The sequence below is a fragment of the Meleagris gallopavo genome, chromosome 1 (genome assembly GCF_905368555.1).
Source record: "Meleagris gallopavo chromosome 1, MGAL_WU_HG_1.1, whole genome shotgun sequence".
Lineage (NCBI taxonomy): Eukaryota > Metazoa > Chordata > Aves > Galliformes > Phasianidae > Meleagris > Meleagris gallopavo.
The window spans coordinates 115,814,748-115,833,826 of NC_139404.1; the positions used below are offsets into that span (position 1 = coordinate 115,814,748).

General features: G+C 54.7%; 1 protein-coding gene across 2 annotated transcripts; it reads left to right on the plus strand.

Moving 5' to 3' along the window:
- Positions 1-13,492: 13,492 nt before the first annotated feature.
- On the plus strand, positions 13,493-18,703 carry ARX (aristaless related homeobox). 2 transcript variants are annotated; one of them, XM_085210478.1, is made up of 6 exons: positions 13,494-13,891; positions 14,237-14,960; positions 15,549-15,594; positions 16,831-16,900; positions 16,985-17,165; positions 17,430-18,703. In XM_085210478.1, the coding sequence occupies exons 1-6, from the start codon at positions 13,696-13,698 to the stop codon at positions 17,668-17,670; spliced, it is 1,458 nt and encodes a 485-aa protein (XP_085066604.1). In that variant the 5' UTR covers positions 13,494-13,695; the 3' UTR covers positions 17,671-18,703. The 2 variants fall into 2 exon arrangements, with proteins under 2 accessions (XP_085066596.1, XP_085066604.1); XM_085210470.1 differs by having other exon boundaries at positions 13,493-13,891; positions 16,831-17,165.
- The last annotated feature ends 376 nt before the right edge of the window (positions 18,704-19,079 follow it).

Sequence of the window (19,079 nt, forward strand, 5' to 3'; positions counted from 1 at the left end):
ATGTCCCTAGGCAGCACGCGGGTGCCCAGCTGGAAGGCAGTGGAGGATGTCCAGCATCTCCCACCCGGTCTGCATTCCCAGAAGCGGAGGCCTGTGCCAACCTCGCTCTGTGCATGCAGCCTTCCTCCTGCCTGCATCCTCCTAGAAGAGAGCTCATGCATGGAGTTGGGCACCAACATGGTCTTGCTGCTATCTCAAATGCACAGAGAAGAGCGTGGGACGGGGCCTGAGCCACTCCTGCATCACAAGTCAAGATTTGTAATGTTGGGCAAGGTGAGGGTTCTCCATAGGATGTAAGACTAGGGGAGTGAGGGCAGGCTGACAGGTCTTCTGACTTTGCCCAAAGTTTGTATTTCATTCTTTTGAACTTCTGAAGTTTAAAAGAGAGTCGTGCTGGGTAAGTAACCAGGTCCTGGAATCTGTCAGGTCAGCAGGCATCTTCCAAAGTTAGATGGTAATTTTCCCAGAATCTTCTGGGAAAGAAGATTTCCCAGAAATGTTCCCAGGTACATTTCATAACTGTGTTCTATTATTAGTCTGTCATGACAATCCTGGGCTGAAAAATCACTTCAGATGAAGAGAAAATATACTGTTCTTTTCCTCTAGATGGATTCTCCTCCTTATTTTCCAGTGCAAAAAATATTGCTAAATTTACACGTGAAGATGAATTACAGCGATGCATCCCGTGCTTGGAGAAATAGAAGGAAGTTTGGCTTGAAGTCTTAGAATGAGTCTTGCTTTGAAAATACACTTCCATAGTCTTAGATTATTTAATGACAGGTATACTGTCCTTCATGCATGACTTGATTGAGCTGCTTTCCTCACCTTCTCAGTATCTGGGGCGGAAGTCTGCCAAAGGGGTTTCTAAATTACATTTCACTTTCACAAATTTCAACACACGAGTACATTCCTACAGCAATAGCAAAGCTGCTATTTCTGAGCAACGTTTGGAGTTGCAGTCCTATGGAGGTGCACCCTCCTTCAATCTGAAAATCAGAATCTAAGACTCAGGATAAAAGAGGCACTGAAGGTTTCTTCAGTAGGATTCAGTAAGCCTGAATTCCTTACCTGCTAAGCAGGCTTGTCAGCTTTCTCCAACAATAGCATTTCACATTAGTTATCTGAGCTCACATGCAGCATTTTCTGGAGAAAAAATTTCTGAAGTTCACCATTCTGGAAAGAGCTGATTGTTGTGTTGTCAATAAAAAGTAGGATTACAGAGTAGGCGAATTTGTTACGTACACGTATGGCCCATGAAATACATCCTTGTATGAATCTTTAAACATTATCAGCCTACAGTAATTGTTACTTACACTCCACCCACTTGATTCTTTTTTCCCTCTTTTCCTCGGAAGAATAATTTGACAGTTGTTTTCTTTGAAAAAGTTAAGCTACAAAATGGTTTCTATGTCTAATAGGCACACAAGTCTGTTATCATAAGCACAGTTAAGAAAATGTAGACAGATTTGAAACCCTCACCCATAAAAAAGCAAGAAATCAAAGCGCTTTCTAGAGCTGAGATGGCCTGGAGAAACGCAAGGCTGTAGTGGAAGGGAGGATGACAAGGAATTAAGCTCTCAGCCCCAACTACCGACTCAGGTCTATCCCCCTAGCATTGTGAAATGGAATTTATAGCTAAAATCAGAAGAATGGACCCTGGCATTAGGATCACAGGTGTTACTTCACTGACAGCCTATTATAAAGCTCCAACTGTGTCCAAAGTCAAAAAGCCATTTCATAGTTATATTTATCAGGATGAATAATGTGCAAATCCACTTCTCTTCTTTGTTTGATTTCTTTTTTTCCCTTTTTTTTTTTTTTTTTTTTTTTTTGAGGGGGGGGAATATGTCATTATTAAAAGAAATGTTCCTGTTGCACATGGCAAGGCTTCCCCAGATGTTCATCCAATGCTGCAAATGAAAATGTACCATCCAGTCCAAGTGACACACAGGGAACAACCTCAGAAACAACTTGAAGGAGGCTTGTGCCACCCAATAACGCAGAAACAAAGCAGAGTACTCATTTACCGTGATATTTACCGTGATTACACACACACCTCCCAGTCGTCAGCAGCGGCCAAAGAGGTCTGAGCAAGTGAATGTCATCAAGAAAACTACACAGGAGTCACAGAGGCCAAGAAAAAAGACCACTTCAGCAGACACATCCTGAAAGATGAGGTGGGAAGGATTCTTGGGAAGGGTGAACTCTGGGCACCTTCAAGGAAATGAGTCACAGGGTTTTAAAATGGCATAATCAAAATCAGAACTCCCGTCATGCATCACATGTAAAAGAAGCAAACAAACAAAAATGAATGCATTGATATGAAAGGAGAACATACAAACAGATCCACCTCAAAGCCCCAGGCCTCTCAGAGTCCCACCACAAGGCCATACTGCAAACAAGTGGTAGAACCAAGCCCTACTCCTAATTTTGAACTATTAAATTATGACATCAAAGAAAAACATACAGCTACTGGTTGCCATTATATTTAACAAAAGGTCTGAAAACAGTAATATATTTTGGGTTAAGACCTGGTGCCAGAAGAACAAGGAAGACAAAAGTAGAATGAACAAGCCAAAGTCACATCAAGAGTTCAAATCCCACCAGTTCAGGATAGCTACACATTTAAGGTGGCAGCCACTACAGAGTGGTGGAGAGCCAAGAGATATGTGCTCTTCCAAAGTTGTCATCCTCTGAAGATGCCTTCTGAAAAACGGCAGGCATTTAAGGCTGACTATGAACTGCAGACATGAGATGCTCAAAGACCCCTCTCGCAAGCAAAATGTCCAAGTTACCTAACTCAGAAGTACACAGAGAAGGGACATAAAATGAAGCAGGTCTCTGCCATCATCTTTTCCAAGATAAGATCCACTTTACCAAACTGTAAGCATTTAAAAGCCAGCCATGTTGCCCTAACTGCCTCAGTAACCAGCAGCTCAAACAGCAGCCTTCAGAGGGACAAAATCAGAGAACCATAGATTATCCCATGTAGGATGGGACCCACAAAAGTCATGGAGTCCACACATCAGGCCAAAGGGGCTCAGAGGGAGCAACTCGAGAGCTGGAGGGAAGATAGTGGTGAATGGGAGTGAAGAAGGAGGTAAAAGATTGGATTTGGAGGTGCGAGGTAGTTGTGAATCAATTACTCATCACAGACAAGGATAGAGGCTCTACCTAAAAGCACTCAGAGGAAGAAAAGCCATCCCCAGCCACAACTCCTTCTTTCTGAGCACCAAGGCATGCATACATTTGGACCCAGACTCTTTCCTGAGCTAACTCCACAGCGATACCAGAAATTATGCAAGTTAAGATGCATGTCTCTTATGAAAATGATGCAATAATCAGTGTCTACGGTTCGATTATGAGATAATTAATTTTAATTGCATATTACATTCTCATTGAATTAAAAGATTTGAAGAGTTTGACTATTTTTATATTCCCCTTGCAATACATTTTGTAGTCATTGCTATTTAGAGACAGAAAATTGCAACTATTTTAAAAACACGACAATGACTTTCACCTCCCTGAGGGAAATCCTGAATTATTACCTTTGATGGCATCAGAGTTTCATCCTTATTCTGGGGGAGAAAATCATTCAAGCCTTTGTAGCCTCGCCTAGTCAGAATGCCTTGAGTTCCCAACCCTGACATGAAAACGCTCATTATTTATTAGGCTAAAGAGTGTAAATTGTGTTTTTCTTAGAACTTTTTTTCTTCACCGGGAAATGTTAAAACAAAAACTTACTTTTTGTGACATTTCCTTGATGCCACTCATTAAGTAGGAGTGTTGGCAGGGCACCATGTCCCCTTCATGATCTCACTGCAGTCGCTCTGTTCCTGCCTTCAGCACCAGTGTATCGTCCAGAAAGGAGGGCGCCTGGGATCTGACGTTGCCCCATGTGGTAGAGACGTGTTTTACCTGTTCTGATTTCCATTTCTCAGCTCCCGCCAGCAGCAGAGCATTGAGCAGAATGTCCCTGTCACAGCCTTCGGAAATTCATTGTAATATGTCACTCGCTGAATTGAACCTTGTGGTCCTATTGTGAGGGAACAAATCACCAACTTCTTCAGTTGTTCAAATTACATTCTCAAATAGTTGCTGAATAAGTCATGCCCGTCACTGGCAGTGTGTGACTTCCCATCCAGCGCTTTGCAGTAGGTACTCAGGATCTGGCCTTTGAAGACGATGGGGTTTTGGTTGGCCATGGGGGTTATGTGAGAAGATCCTGCTTCCTCCTGGGGTTTGGATGCCTTCAAGACCAGGAGGCTTTTGAAAGGGACAAAGTGGGACCTGAGTGAATTGGCCTTCAACAGTGAAAAGCCAGCATCTTTTGTGCCATGAGCAGCCTCAAAGTGAAATGAAGAGGAAGAGCAGATACACCTATGCTACACCATCACGGTCCCTGTTCGGGGTACAATGTTGCATGCAACTTTCCTGGGCACCTACACTCCCAGGCATCCACAGGGTGGTAGAACACATCCCAGAGGCAGCAGGGGACAGGCATGGAGTCTTTGTGATTTCCTGACATGAAATGCAAGATGTTGGGGATGTAGAAAGGAAAGAGTGAATACTGGGCTTGCAAGCATATCCCCAGTTTTAAGCTTAAGTACGTGACCTTGCTCCGCAGAGAATTTTTTCTAGCATTTATGTCCCCCCTTGCACACTTTTTGTGCCAAAGAGGTCAGCAAAGCTGTGCAAATGTTGCCACATTCCAAGAATCATGTTTTACTTGTCCTCAGATCCCAGTATTTTGTACTCAAGTAGTATGCAAAGACAGATTTCATACATTTTTCTCATATATTCCTGCCTGTGCTCTTTATGTCTCAGCCTTTTTTTCCCCCATTCTTTCTTGCTCCTGCATCTGTTACTCTGCCTGGAAGACTGAAAGTATTCAGGTATTGATTACACGTCTCTCTCTGACACGCCGCTGAAGATGTCATCTCCCGTCTTCACACTGACTTACGTGTTGGGTTTCTTCTCTATGTATAAAACACATCACAATTGTATTACACGCTGTTGTTGTTTTCAATAGAAACTGTATTCAACTCACACAAGTTTTCTTTGGAAGGTTTTTTCATTTCACCCAACGCCAGCCTTCTCTGCTGCCGGCAGGCACGGGGTCCACCCAGAGGCTGATGCTCCCAAGCTGGCTGTGCTGCCGTGTCACAGCTTTTTATCCTGAGCTCAACGCCTATTAAGTCCTGCCAAGTGCCAGGCAAGTTGGGACAAATCTTTTATTACTTGGCTGTGTCTGAAGTCTCTAAACTAAGGCTTATCCAGTTCAATAAGTGGTGGAACAAAGGCCACTCTGGCATGAAGGCTGTTTATACTTCAGTAGCGGATTTATTTATTTATTTATTCTTTTTTTTTTTTTTTTTGGATCATTTTTCATTAAACTATTGAAGGGCCTTGGAAGTGTGATTGTTGCCCACTACCACACCTCTGCTGCCGGTCCATCACGCAGCACTGTCCTGCAACAGCCCCACGCCTGTCTGCGCACCGCCGCACCGCCGCTCCGAGCATCCCTCCGAGCAGAGCCGGGCTCTAGAACAAAAGCAAGGGGCCTTTTACGCCACGCAAAAATATATTAAAAATACATAATGTAACTTGTCTTAATATACTTTTCTGAGTCTAAAAATATGCCAGACCAAAAGAAACATATTTACATAAAAAGCAGACAAGGTCAAATAACAAAGAAAGCCCTTAATTAGTTGTAATCAACTTTAATTTGCATACCGTATATAATTCCTAAATGATTGTTAATAATAACTTTATATAATGGACTTCCAATTTTCATGAAAATGGCACATTTTGATAAGCAGACACAAAACCCTAGTACTAATAAGGTTTAATTTGCATACATTAGACTGATTATCCAAACAAAAGGATTACAGTATTACTTCTCCATACCTTTATGTCCTTATTATGCACATTTATTAACTTCACAAAAGCTAGCTGTTAGTGACAAACAATAGCCATGGCTGGAAGAGAAATCTGCGGTGTGAATAAAGTGCATTTTAATGCCTAGGAGCAAAGTTTATACTGCATAAATGTTTTGTTTAACTCCTTCTTTGCAAAAGGCATTATGCTGGATGAGACGGGCGCTATTAGCCAGATAAAACCCTTCTTCATTACACTACTTTTTGTAAAGAATGCATTTTCTGCAAAAATGACCCACTCATGCTCCCGGTTTCCTGATGTGAAGTTAAAGACATGGATGGTGCTTGAACATATCAGGAAAGATGTTTACAATCACAGGATTAAGCTGTTAACTCGTGTGATACCAGGGCACGGTGTTAATAAACATATTGCCATGAGCTTCGCTTTCACAGCGTAAATAATAATACAGGTGGCAATAGCTGTTCCTGAGGGTATCACACATACCCCGCAATTAAAGTGTGAGCAAGGGGGAGGGAAAAAAATCATTAGTAGAGTCGGTGTCTGAAGGAAACGATGCTCGCAGGGGCTTGTAAGAAAGCCAATGGATGCGAAGCACAGGCTGAATGCCACCCTGGAGCTGTGTGACACGGGCTGCTCTGATATGCCACGGTGACAGTGATGGGAGAGGAGGATGTCACAGTGCTGCACTTTGCAGCTTTCTGGTGAGATGTGCTGCCTTGAACGGAGTTGCTGATGCTGGAGACACATCCCCAGCCTGGGTGGCCCATCCTCATGAGCTAAGCAACTGGCTCCTCGAGAGGGCTGCAACTGTCATCACAAGCCTGGAGAGACTTCTCAAGGTAGGTTGTTTCTTGCACACTTTTTGATCAAGATCTCCATGCCTACTTGCAACCTGTTTGCTTGAAACATCAGAGCAACACGAATTGTTTCTTAACGTTAGGCTGGCGCCATGCAGACACTGCATTGACTCTACCATGCCCATCTGGCAAGGTTGTCAAATGATGCTTTTTTCAACACCATTCCCATCTCACTGCTTTTCAAAGAGCAGTACAAGCTCTGCTTATTTTCACCTGCATAACTCAAGGCCACCAGCCTCTTGTTCTGTCCTGGTTAGTGCCACACCATCAAAGCCCAGGTTCCTTCTCCCAGCAAGAGCTCAAGGATTTTGCTGGGAAACTGTAAATGAATGAGGACCTCATGATTTGGCCAATGAGCCAAACTCTCTCTCAATGAGTCCCTCTCTACTGGGGACACCATCTCTGGAGTATCTTGCACGAATACCTTGTGCATTTGTTGGTCTGGAAGGACAGGTGGGGGAAACACATTTCAGAGGATATACCTCCTGAAATCCAGATGGAACTTAGATTCCTAAAAACACCATTGGAAACAAGCCTTGGCATCCTGCATCATTTAGGCATCCCCAGATCATGAAGCACATGGAGTTTCATACAGATTTTAGGTTAGTCCAAAACTTACACTGAATGAACGTGGATTTTTTTTCCTGTCAGAAAGGCAAATTCAAATCTGACTTGCTTTTCCCTACAAAATCACAGCCCTGTTTCCACTGAATCCTACTACACTTGAGCTGGTCTCAGCTCCCTGAGAATCCTCACACATGACTCAATAAAGTTGCATTTGGATCTTGATTGCAATCGTCAGTCTATAAATATGAATATTTTCCTAAGACCTTAGCAGCGTATTCACAGTCTTCTCCTTCATAGCACTTTGAGGCAATTAAGTGAGGTGTGCCTGATTCTCCCTTTCTCTTCCCCTTTGTTCTTTGTAAAAAAAAAATGGTAACAGTTTAGGAAACAAGCTCTGCCTGGGCCTAATCCTTTGTTCCCATTCAATGCAGAAAGGATAAAAAAAATAAGAGTATTACATGTTACGGGCATTTGGCCTTTTGTCCGTTTTACTGGAGGTCGGAATCCACCTTCAGCTTTAAAGACCATTTTGCCCCTTAAATTTGCACAGCCTTGTCCTTGATAAAATAAAGAAATAAATAAATAAAATTAAAGAGACAGTTGAAATGATTGTCCCATTATTCTCACCAGTAAATTTGCATTCAGGGAGAGAAGACTCACACTCCCACGCCAAGCGAAAGGTCCATGTTCACAGATAAGAAGCTACACTCAGTTTTAGAAATCCAAGGGCGTCCTGGAGCCAAACCATCCTTTCTCATCCTCAGAGAGAAGAACAACAGCATTTTCCTGAACATCATCAAACAACGTGGATGGGAGCACACTCAGTGCTAAAGAAGGCCAGCAGACGTCCTCCAGCAGCCCCCAGTCCACCCAAAGTCTTCACCCATTTCTGCTACAGCTGCCTGGGCTGGAGCACAAAAACCATCACACCAATGCACTGTCACTCATGAGAAAGCCCCACTGACTTGAGGAATAAGTGGTTACAAGTGAAGGTTACAAGGCAGGAAAGCAGGAACAGTAATTTTGTTAAATCCAACATCTTTTGTTTAAAGTTAGTTTTTCTGAGGTTCCATAACATTATTTTCAGTTTTCAGGAACAGAAACAATAGTGTAGCACAGTAAGTGCCACGTCTGTTTCATGGTTTGATAGAAAGCTACGAGACAAGAAGGCGCATTGATTCCAAATAATAACTTACACCCTGTGATTTCATGATTGTACAATCCATGCATGTGACTGCAAATATCTGTCTATGGAGCTTTCTAAAAACTATGTACGAAGGGGAAATCTTAAAACACATTTTTTATTGTTGTTTATTTTTGAGTGGAAAACTTAAAATCAACAGGCCAACAAATTGCAGCTGTTTCAATCGCTGAGCCAATTTACAATCAAATTTTAAGGTTCTTTTTTTCAGTTAAGAAAAACCTCTGCAGTTGGAAGGAAATGCTCTGCTCTACATCAATCCACTCACACTGTCCTACAGCACCACATACGCCTGCTGCCATAGCTGTTGTGTGCTTCCATAGGCAAGTTTTGTCACAGAAGTGTTTAAGAACTCACCTCCATTCGTAGTTGTTTCAAAACATCAAATTTTTCCCTCGTTTTTTATCTTCTTATCTTAGTTTATTTGGTTTGGGTATTTCAGGAGCATCTCCTTCTGCCATCCATTGCCAAGTGCCCTGCTTTGCTCTCACGACTGCCCCGGGGTGCTCCAGACCTCCCTGTTGTGTCCTGCCCAGCAGTGTTACACCTGCGAGGCAGCCATTCCACCCGCACAGCACCAGCTGTTCTCGTAAAGCATCCGTCCTCCTGCAGTGCACCACAGAGCACATTACAGGCAGTTGGACCTTCCATTAGGAGAGACGTGGGGCACGAAGCAGAGAGCTCTGGAGAAGTGCACGGGAATGCTGCAGCACTAAGCGTTTGCCAGCTGACCCCATGAAGTTTGTGCCAGAGAGGCTCCACAGAGAGGTGGCAACACCAAAAGAAGCAGAGAGGTGCTGACAGACAGCCCCTTAACGTGGGGTTGTCAAGGGAATCGCTCCATGCGTCAGCGAGCATCAGCCTCCATGAAGAACACACAGTGTTAGGTGCAGGTTTTTCCCAACCACGCACCTTTTTGTACTTTATGGCATAGTGATGCATCCTCAGTAAGGAGGAGGCAACGGCTTCTGCACATGCAGGAAACAATGACAACAAACACTCTTATAGGGCGAGAGAGTCAAGGGGCAAGATCCAACTGAACCTAGTGCAGTTGGTGCCCTTCCCTCCACCACCTCATTTCACTTTGGCTGTGCATCTGGGCCAAGCAGGTGCAGGAGCCACTGCCCAGCACCAGCATACTGCCTTCTGCCCTCCTGCCATTCCTCTGCTTCCAGCTCCGCCAGCAGCTCCAGCACAGCATGAAGGTCGCACAGCAGCCGGGAGGATAGGGTGGAAAGTGTCCTCTGCTCGCCAAGCGCTCATTTGAATTTTTAATGGCTTTGCTTCAGCACTGCTCACATCCTCTCTGCTGTTCGGATCACGTTCCCGTGGCACGAGCACCAGCAGAAAACCCATTTTGTAAGGTGCTCGTTAGCATGGGCAGAGCGGTCGGTGCCATGCTGTCGGCCGGCCCTGCAGCTCCACCACAGGAACCATCTGCAGCCAGGCCACACCGGAATGCATTTAAAGGAACCGCTGAAGCGTCGCAGAAAACAAACACATTTGAGAAAATGATGCTCTGCTCATGGATATTCCACGAGCAGAAGAGAATGCGTTTGACAAATAAATTATTTGTTATGAATCCTTTGCTCAGTTCTAGTCAGCACATACAAAAGAAAATAACACAGAAAGTATAATGTTAAATAAGCCTATGATCATCATTTTAATTTTTTTAGACCACTGCACCTGAACGCGTTCATAATTTCCCCAAGTTGCTGCAGGTTGCTGCCATGAAGTAGCTGGAGGTTTCATCCAGGGGTTTGCTGGGGTAGGAAGAGCCGAACCCCCACCCATCACTAACCTCCTGGAAGTGCCAGGGCAGGGAGTACGGCCCCACACAGCTGCCACGCAGCCCAAGAACTCACACTGGGCAAAGATGGGGGTTGGAGCTTGATGATCCTTGAGGTCCCTTCCAACCCAAGCCATTCTATGATTCTATGGGACCCCTGGGACAGCCCTCAGGGCCTGCAAGGCCTGTGCTGCGGTGAAGGCTGTGGGGGGCACACAGGAATGGCTGGGGAGGGGTGGTGGGAAAGCCGGGAGCTGCCGAAAGGCCTCGGGAGCCTCTGGTGCCCTCCAGGTGACAGTGGGAATGCAACCAGGCGGTGCGGAAAGAGGCCTGCACAGCAAGCATGGGCCTGGAGGTGGGCATGGGGGACACAGCGGAGAGGGGAAATAAAGAGGTGAGCACCACTCAGCTGGCTGCTGTGCCATGTGAGCCATGAGAGCTGCGTTATGGAAAGGCAAACCGGCAAGGAATTGAAAAATGATCGGGGGAAAAAGGAAAAAAAAAGGATGTAGAAAACACTTTTCGAATGAAGCACATGGAACAAGGCCCAGCCTCCGCCCAGCCCTGGGTACAGACGAAATACTAAGTTTAAGAATAATGAGTCCAAAGTGACCACCACTGCCGACAGCACGCCCCTGCCCAGGCGTATGTCAATAGGGAAATTGCTACCTGCCCTGGCAACCACAGCACGGGAGCCGGGGCTGGGCCGGGCACCACAGCGCTGCTGCCGCACGATGCCGGCCGGGGTCGGGCGGGTTCCGACGGCTGTGAGCAACGTACCGCGGGTGGGGCCCAAGGAAAGCAGCATCGGGTGGGAAACGCGAGCCGCCGTGGGCTCGCGTCGCCCTGCACGGCGGTTTGGACGCGGTGCCCGAGCACCGCCGGGTACAGCTTATCCGACGTATGGGTTACGAGCCGGCAGCAAGCAGGGCGCGTTCAGCACCGCGAGCAGCCGGGTGAACCGCGGCACCGCCGGCACAGGCGAGCTGCACACACCCCCCACAGCCCCCCAAGCCCCCACCGCGCTGCGCAGGGCCGGGCCCGGGGGATGTCCGCGGCGCCGCTCCGTACGGTGGTGCCCAACCGCGCGTTTGGGTGAGGCGGGCGCTGCGCTGCCAGCGGCGCTGCCGGGGAATCCGGCGCTGCCCCTGAGGCCCGCAGGGCTCCACGTGTCCCGCCGGAGCTCCGGTGTCTTAACCCCGAAAATACACCTCGGTGGTTACAGGAATTGCGTGCTAACAGCCGCGGCTGCTGCGGCGTTCCGCTGCGCCGCTGCCCGCGGGGTGCGGCCCGGGGCCGGGGGCGGGCGGAGCCCCAGAGGGGAACCGAAAGGGATAGAGAGGGAACCGGGGGTGTCGGACGTGCCGGGCCTAAAGCTCCGGGACGGGGGGAGGCCGTGCCGGCGGCTCAAGGGCAAACCATTCCTTCCATAGAATGGAGAGCGGTAACCCAGGCACGGGGTTGGGGAAGGGGGGGAGGCAGGGGGGGGGGGTTGAAAAGTTGTCGTTTTTCTTCTTTATGCCGAAGGAAGTGGGAAAAAATACAATAAATAAATACTGACGATAATATTAACGGTAATCATATTAACAATAATAATAATGGTGATGATGATGTAAGCGACCCGAGCCGAGGCCCACCCGAGGCCGTGCCTCCCGCTGCCCTCCCCGGCTCCTGCCCGCGGCACCGGGGCCCCCAGCGCGGCCGCCCCGGCCCAAGGCTGGTGCGGGGAAGCGGCGCGGAGGCCGGCGCTTCGTGCCCGAACGTACAAATAAACGGAATCGAATAACACGGATGGCGGCGAGAGCCCCGAGAACGGCGGTGGGGCCGCGGGCTGCTCTCGTGCGAGAACCGCCGTCGGAACCCCCCGGTCGCGGGGCGGGGAAGGGGAGCGGGGCCGCCGCTCGGGGCCGATGGAGCGGGCGGATCGCAACCGGCTGCCCCCGGGCTGCTCTCCCTGCGCGGCGGCGGTGGGTTTGGCAGTGCTCGGCGAGGTGTTCTCCTCCGAGCAGAGCGGTAATTGCCGTAATCCTACTGTATCATTTGGATCATTGCGGTATTGTTGTTTTCTCCCTCTCGTTTCTCGCCCCCTAACACTGCAATAACGCGCTCCGGTGTTAAATTAGCGGGTTGCAGGAGAAGGGGGAAAAAAAGAGAGGCAGAGACCTCGAATGAATGAAAGTTTGTTAAAAAAGAAAAAAACAAAAACAAAAACCAAAAAACAAAAACCCGCACAACAAATAAACCAGGAGAGTGGCACGGCAGAGGCGAGCCCGCAGAGCTCAGCACCCCGTGTGCCACCGGGCAGCCCCGAGGAGGCTCCGCGGGACCCGCGCTGCGGGCGGACGGCAGCGGGGAGCCCCGGGGCTGTGCGGGGAGAGCCGAGGGCGCTTCTGTGTTCCCTCTTCTGTCTTTCGTTCGTTTCTTTTTAGTTTTGTCGATTTCTCTCGGGGTTTTTCTCCTTTTAAGAGTTGCTTTTGTTATTTTTACATTATTACGTGCTTTCTTAGGTGTAGAACCGATGCGTTCGGTGCCCCTCGGACCGCGGATGGCACCGGCAGGGTGCCATCCCGGGGCTCCGTGAGGACACGCGGAGTCCGCACGCGCCCACGCGTTCGTTGCTCTTTTTTTTTTTTTTTCTCTCCAATTTGCGTTGATTCGGGGACCGGGAGCCGCGGGACTCTGCCGTCGCTCCGCTCACGGCGGGGAGATGGAGCTGCCCCCGCCCGCCCTCGGGAAGGGTCGCGGAGGTGCCACGGGGGGCCAGAAGCTGCGTGACGGGGTCGGCTGAGCCCTCCCGTGCGGACGGGAGGGAAAAGGAGGGGAAATGACAAAGCACCGCGGCTCAACGCCGTTCCCAGGCTCTCCAGGCGCCACAGCGCGCTCCGTCCGCCCAGGGGCCGCCGCTTCTCCCGGCGCAGCGGCGCCCCGCGCGTGGATACCGGGAGCGCCGTACGGACGCTCCCCGGGGCGCGCCCCCCGCTCCCGGCCCCGCCGGTTCCGAACGCGGCCGTCGGGGCAGGGACGGGGCGGGCGAGGGCAAAACCCGGCGCGGATCTCCCGTCGGGGCGGGGCCGGGCACGGCGCGAGGAGGGTTCCTCCGCACCGCCCCCGACGGCCGCCCCGAGCGGCGCCCGCCCCCACGGCGCGGGGCGGGGAGGGGCGGCGCGGGGCGGGGCAGGGCGGGCGCCGCTCCGGGGCGATCCGGGCCGGGCTTTGCGGCGCGCCCCGTGCCGGCGTCCGCCCGGCCTCCGGCGGGAGCCAATCAGGGGGCGGCTGTCCGCACGTGGAGCCGAGGGGACTCAAGAGCGCCGCGGCCGCCGCTCACTCCCCCCGTGACGGGCGTCCCGGCGGCACCGGGGGGCGTCCGCGCCGCCGCCGCCATGAGCGGCCCTTACCCCGAGGAGAGCTGCGCCGAGCGCCCCGACTGCAAGAGCAAATCGCCTACGCTGCTCTCCTCCTACTGCATCGACAGCATCCTGGGCCGCCGCAGCCCCTGCAAGGTGCGGTTGCTGGGCGCAGCTCCCAGCCTGCCCGCGGGGACCGCCCGCCCAGAGCCCCCCGACGGCGCCGCGCAAGGTGAGCCCCGGGCCGAGCGTCCTGACCCGGGTGGGAGCCGGGGGGAGCGGGGCTGCGGCGAGGCGGGGGGGTGCCCGTTGGCTGTCCCGGTACCGCACGGATCCCTCGCATCCGAAATTCCCCCCCAAAAAATGGAAAAACGGGAATTTCTCGGGAGGGTTTATAAAATGCAGAGGAGACGAGCTCCGGGCCACGGGATAGAAGTAGCCTCGGGGCCGTTGCGGCCCCCGCACCGGGGGGGCAGCTCCGGTCCGGGCGGGACTCTACGGGCCATGCGAGGTGATCTCAGCCCCGCGCTGACCGCGTCTCTCTGTTTCTCTCCCCGCACCTCTCTCCTCGCCGCAGGCTCCCCGAAGAGCAGCCCCCCCTTCGAGCCGGCCGAGCTGCACCTGCCCCCCAAGTTGCGGCGGCTGTACGGACCGGGCGGCGGGCGGCTGCTGCCGTCGGGGCCGCGCGGGGAGCGGCCGGAAGGGCGGCCGGAGGGAGGCGCCGGGGCCGGGGCGGCGGCCGGGGCAGGGGCCGGTCCCGCGCCGTGGGACACGCTGAAGATCAGCCACGCGCCGCAGGTCAGCATCAGCCGCAGCAAGAGCTACCGCGAGAACGCGCCCTTCGCGCCGCCGCCGCCCGCCCGTGACGAACCGGGGAGCGGAGCCCCGCACGTCGAAGAGCGGCCCGGCCCCGCCGCGCCGGCCGCCGGGGAGGAGGAGGAGGACGAGGAGATGCTGGAGGAGGAGGAGGACGAGGAGGAAGAGGAGCTGGAGGAGGACGACGAGGAGGAGCTGCTGGGCGAGGACGGCGGGGGGCTGCTGGAGGAGGCCCGCCGGGGCGCAGGAGCAGCGCCGGGGGCGGAGGGCGGGGGGCTGTCCCCCAAAGAGGAGCTGCTGCTGCCGCCCGAGGACGGCGAGGGCAAGGACGGCGAGGAGAGCGTGTGCCTGTCGGCCGGCAGCGACTCCGAGGAGGGGCTGCTCAAGAGGAAGCAGCGCCGCTACCGCACCACGTTCACCAGCTACCAGCTGGAGGAGCTGGAGAGGGCCTTCCAGAAAACGCACTACCCCGACGTCTTCACCAGGTACCGGCACCGCCGGGGCGGCGCGGGACGAGGGGACCGTGGCGGGGAGGGAGAGCCCTCGGGGCTATTTTTACGCCGCCAGGCCCGGATCGGGTTCGCGCTCCCCGCGCTGGTCGGAGCGGGGCGGCCCCGCGGTGCGCGGATCAAAGCGCCGCCGGTAAAAATAGCGCCCGGCACGGCCCCGCCCGGGGCCCCGGGGAAGGGAGGGGGGGAACCGGGGGCCGCCCGGCTGGGGGAAAGGCGGGGGGGAGTACGGACGCGGCCCTGTCCCACCGCGTCCCGAGGGGGCATCGCGGATTTCTCGTTCGTTTTGTAGGAAAGGCGCGGAGGGTCCCGCGGGGGGAATCCGCTGCCGGTATCGCCCCGGGGACGGCGCCGCAGGCGGAGCTGAGCGCTTCGGCGTCGCCCCGTTCGTTTGGGTTTCATTGTAATTTTATGTTACCCGTCCCGGCGAAACGCCGCGGCACTACGGGGCCGGGAACGCTTCGCTAGCGCCGAGGTGGCTCCCGATACGCGCTAATTGCGGGCGGCGGGCGTAGGGCCGGGTGCGGGCGGCTCGGTGCCGGCTCTGACGCGCTGTCCCTGCAGGGAGGAGCTGGCCATGCGGCTCGACCTGACCGAAGCCCGAGTGCAGGTGAGTGAGAGGCGGCCGCGCTCGGCGGGACGGGGCCGGGCCGTCTCCGCGCCCCCGACGGAGCCCCCGTGGCCGAGCGGTGAGAAGGAGGGGCCGGCGTCGCCAGCAGGGCTCCGTAAAAGCGCACTTAGCGCTGAGCAAACGGGGCCGTCGGAAGGCGGCTTCCCGCCGCTTAACGCCGTCCAATCGCCCATTTTTGATAGCGACGAGCTGCGCGGCTCTAATGGCGGGTGCGATGCCATTAGAGGTGTTTGCGCCCCATTCCAGAGTGCATCGCCCGGCCCGCGCCTCACCGCCACGGCGACGACAAACACGGGGCGGCCGCTGCCAGCGGCGAACAGATGGCCCCGGCCGCGCGAATCACTTTACAGTTAAAATCGGGCGCTGATAATGCGCCATAAATTCCATATGGCTCATCGGCTACGCGACGGCCCCGCGCATTAGCGGCGCTGAGACGGGCCCCGCGCTGTGTTGACACATCGCTCCATCGTCACACAGCGGAGCCGCGCGTTCGGCCCGGGGGCACGCGGCGTGAGAAAGTTAAATAGCTCCGTCAGCGTGAGCCCCTCTGTCCGAGAGAGGGGCACGGGGAAGGGAATACGAATTAACGGAGCCCCTCCGGCGGCGCTCGGCCTTCGTCCGGGCTCCGTGCCTGCGGGATGCCGCAGGGATCCCATCCGCAGCGGGAGCGGTGCCGCCGTGCCCCAGGGACGCGGCCGCGGGTGGGACGCGAAGGGGGACCGGGAACCCCCCGAGCCGCCGCCGCGGCATTTTCCTGCACTGTACGGGAACCTCTCGTTCCCTTTCCCTGGCGGTGTTTTCTCCCTGCTGGGCTGCAGCGCGGCTTGGCTCGGGGCTTTTACTTCTGGGAAAGGGGAGAAAAGAGCAAAGCGGCGGCAGTGCCGCGGCAGTGCTCCATATTGTCTCGTTTTGGAGAACGGTTCTGTTTCGTATGGTACGGAGCTGCGTGACATACGGCCCCGAGGGCGGCCCGGGAGCTCCGTCCGCGCTGCGGGCACTGCGCAAATTCTCTTCCCGTTGCGGCGCTGCACGGCCACAATTTCGTTCTCCCTTAAACCGAAGGAAAGCGCGCGGCCGCCGCTGCCCGCGAGTGCTTCATTGCAGCGGAACGCGTTCAGCGCCAATTCGTTCCGTGGGGAAATAATACCGCTGCAGCCGCGGGGCTCGGCCCGGGCCCGGCGCAGTGCTAACGCCGCTGTCTCTCTTGGCTTGCAGGTATGGTTCCAGAACCGTAGGGCTAAGTGGCGGAAGAGGGAAAAGGCTGGGGCTCAGACACACCCCCCAGGTTTGCCTTTCCCTGGTCCCCTGTCCGCACCTCACCCCCTCACTCCGTACCTTGATGCTAGTCCTTTCCCTCCTCACCACCCAGCTCTAGACTCCGCCTGGACCGCCGCCGCCGCCGCCGCCGCGGCCGCCGCCTTCCCGGGCCTGCCGCCTCCTCCGCCCGGCTCCGCCGCGCTGCCCCCCGCCGGGACCCCGCTCGGCCTCGGCACCTTCCTGGGCGCGGCCGTGTTCCGGCACCCCGCCTTCATCAGCCCCGCCTTCGGCAGGTACCGGCCCGGCCGCGGCGCCCCTCCGCGGGGCGGAGCGCGGAGCGCGGATCGCGGAGCGGGGTCGCGCCGCGGAGCCCCTCCGAGGGGCCGCTCCGCCGTTCGAATCGGGGGCGCCGCCGATTGGGCGCCGCGCGGGTCACGTGCCGCCGGCCCGGCCGCCGATTGGCCGAGGGCCGCGCGCTCCGCGGGGCCGACGGACGGCGCGGTGCGTCCGCGCCGTCGGCGCGGCGCTGACGGCGCTCTGTGCTTCCTTCCTTGCAGGCTCTTCTCCACCGTGGCCCCGCTGGGCAGCGCGCCCGGCGCCGCCGCTCTCCTGCGGCAACCGGCGCCGGCGGCGGCCGAGGGCGCGGTGGGCGCGGGGCTGGGGGAGCCGGGCAGCGCCGCCGCCGACCGGCGCGCCTCCAGCATCGCGGCGCTGCGCCTGAAGGCCAAGGAGCACGCGGCGCAGCTGACGCAGCTCAACGTGCTGCCCGGCGGCGGAGCGGGGAAGGAGGTGTGCTGAGCCGCCGGGCGGCCAGGGCGGCCAGGGCGAGCGGAGCCAGACCGAACGGGAGTGTGAATAGTAATCTAATTAAGAACGAGAATCGCGGGGAGAGGAAAGGAAAGGAGAGGAGGACCGGCGGCGGAGCCCCGATAACGTTGTCCCGGCGGCAGCGCCGTGCGCCGCGTTTTCCCCCTCCGTCCGCCTCCGGTGCTAACGCCGAACGAAGAGCGGCGCCGGAGCGCGGCGAACCAAAGGGAACGGCACTGCCGGGGCGCGGGGCCGCGACTCTGTACATAGCGTTGTTATAAAAAAAACGGAAAGCAAACCGACGCACTGCAGAGCTTTGTATATTTGAGATGACGATGTTATAAAGGCGTTGCACTCGGAGTCGCGGTGTGCGCGTCTGTGGCTGCGCGGGGCCGCGGGGGCCCGGGAGGCGGCGCGGGACGCTCCGTGCGCGGCGGGCGTTGCGACGGCGGGCGGGGGGGCGGCGAGGGGCGACCGGGTGTATTGAATAGCGAAGAGGAAAAAAGAGGGAAAAAAAAAAGAAAAGAAAAAGGACAAAAAAAGAAAAAAAAAACAAACCCAAAAAATGAAACCGCACAGCGCCGGAGGCGGCCGCACCCCGCGTTCGGGCGTCTCCGAGCGCCTTTCCCCCCCTTCATTCATTCCTCTTTTATATTTATGTATCCCTCCTTTTTCTTATTTGCTTTTGTATCGTTTACCTTGTAGTAATTGCTCTTTTTTTTTAATTATTATTTACTTTTAACGATTTCCTTTTCGTCTTTTATTTTGTTTTGTTTTTACTTTGAATTATTGCTGTCTATTTTACTTCTCTTTCCTTCGGCGTTACGTTCGGAAGCGGCCGCAGCCGTCGCAACCCGGGGCGGCTCCGCTGGGTTCTCCCGGCTCCCGTGCGAGCCCCGGGCACAGCCCCACACGCGGGCACACGCGCACCGCAAACCCCGGCGCTATTGGGGGTCTCAAAAGCCCCCACGAGCGCAATAATAACGATAACGATAATACCAATAAAATGTAATGGGGAAAGTCATGTTCGTTCCGTGGGCGTTTTTGGCGGCGCAGACTGAAATATCGTTTTGTTGTTTGCTTGGTGATGGTGGTGGCTTGGTTTGGTTTGGTCGTTTTTGTTTTTTTTTTTTGCCATGCGGAAAAGGGGTTCGCTACGGAGCCGGCACGCAGTAAGAAACGCCATTCACCGCTCGGACTCCTCGAGCCGAAGCTCCGCTCACGGCAGAATCGCGCTTCTGCAGGCGGCAATTTCGCTAATCCGGGGGTTATTACGGAGGGCCCTCATTAGGATCGCGGCGCTGCCAAGCAATCCCATCACCGCCTGAAAAGAAGTTTACCCCGCGCCGTAGAGGCGGCGGCCGTATTTACCCCGCGCGGTCATTGGCGCACAGCTGCGG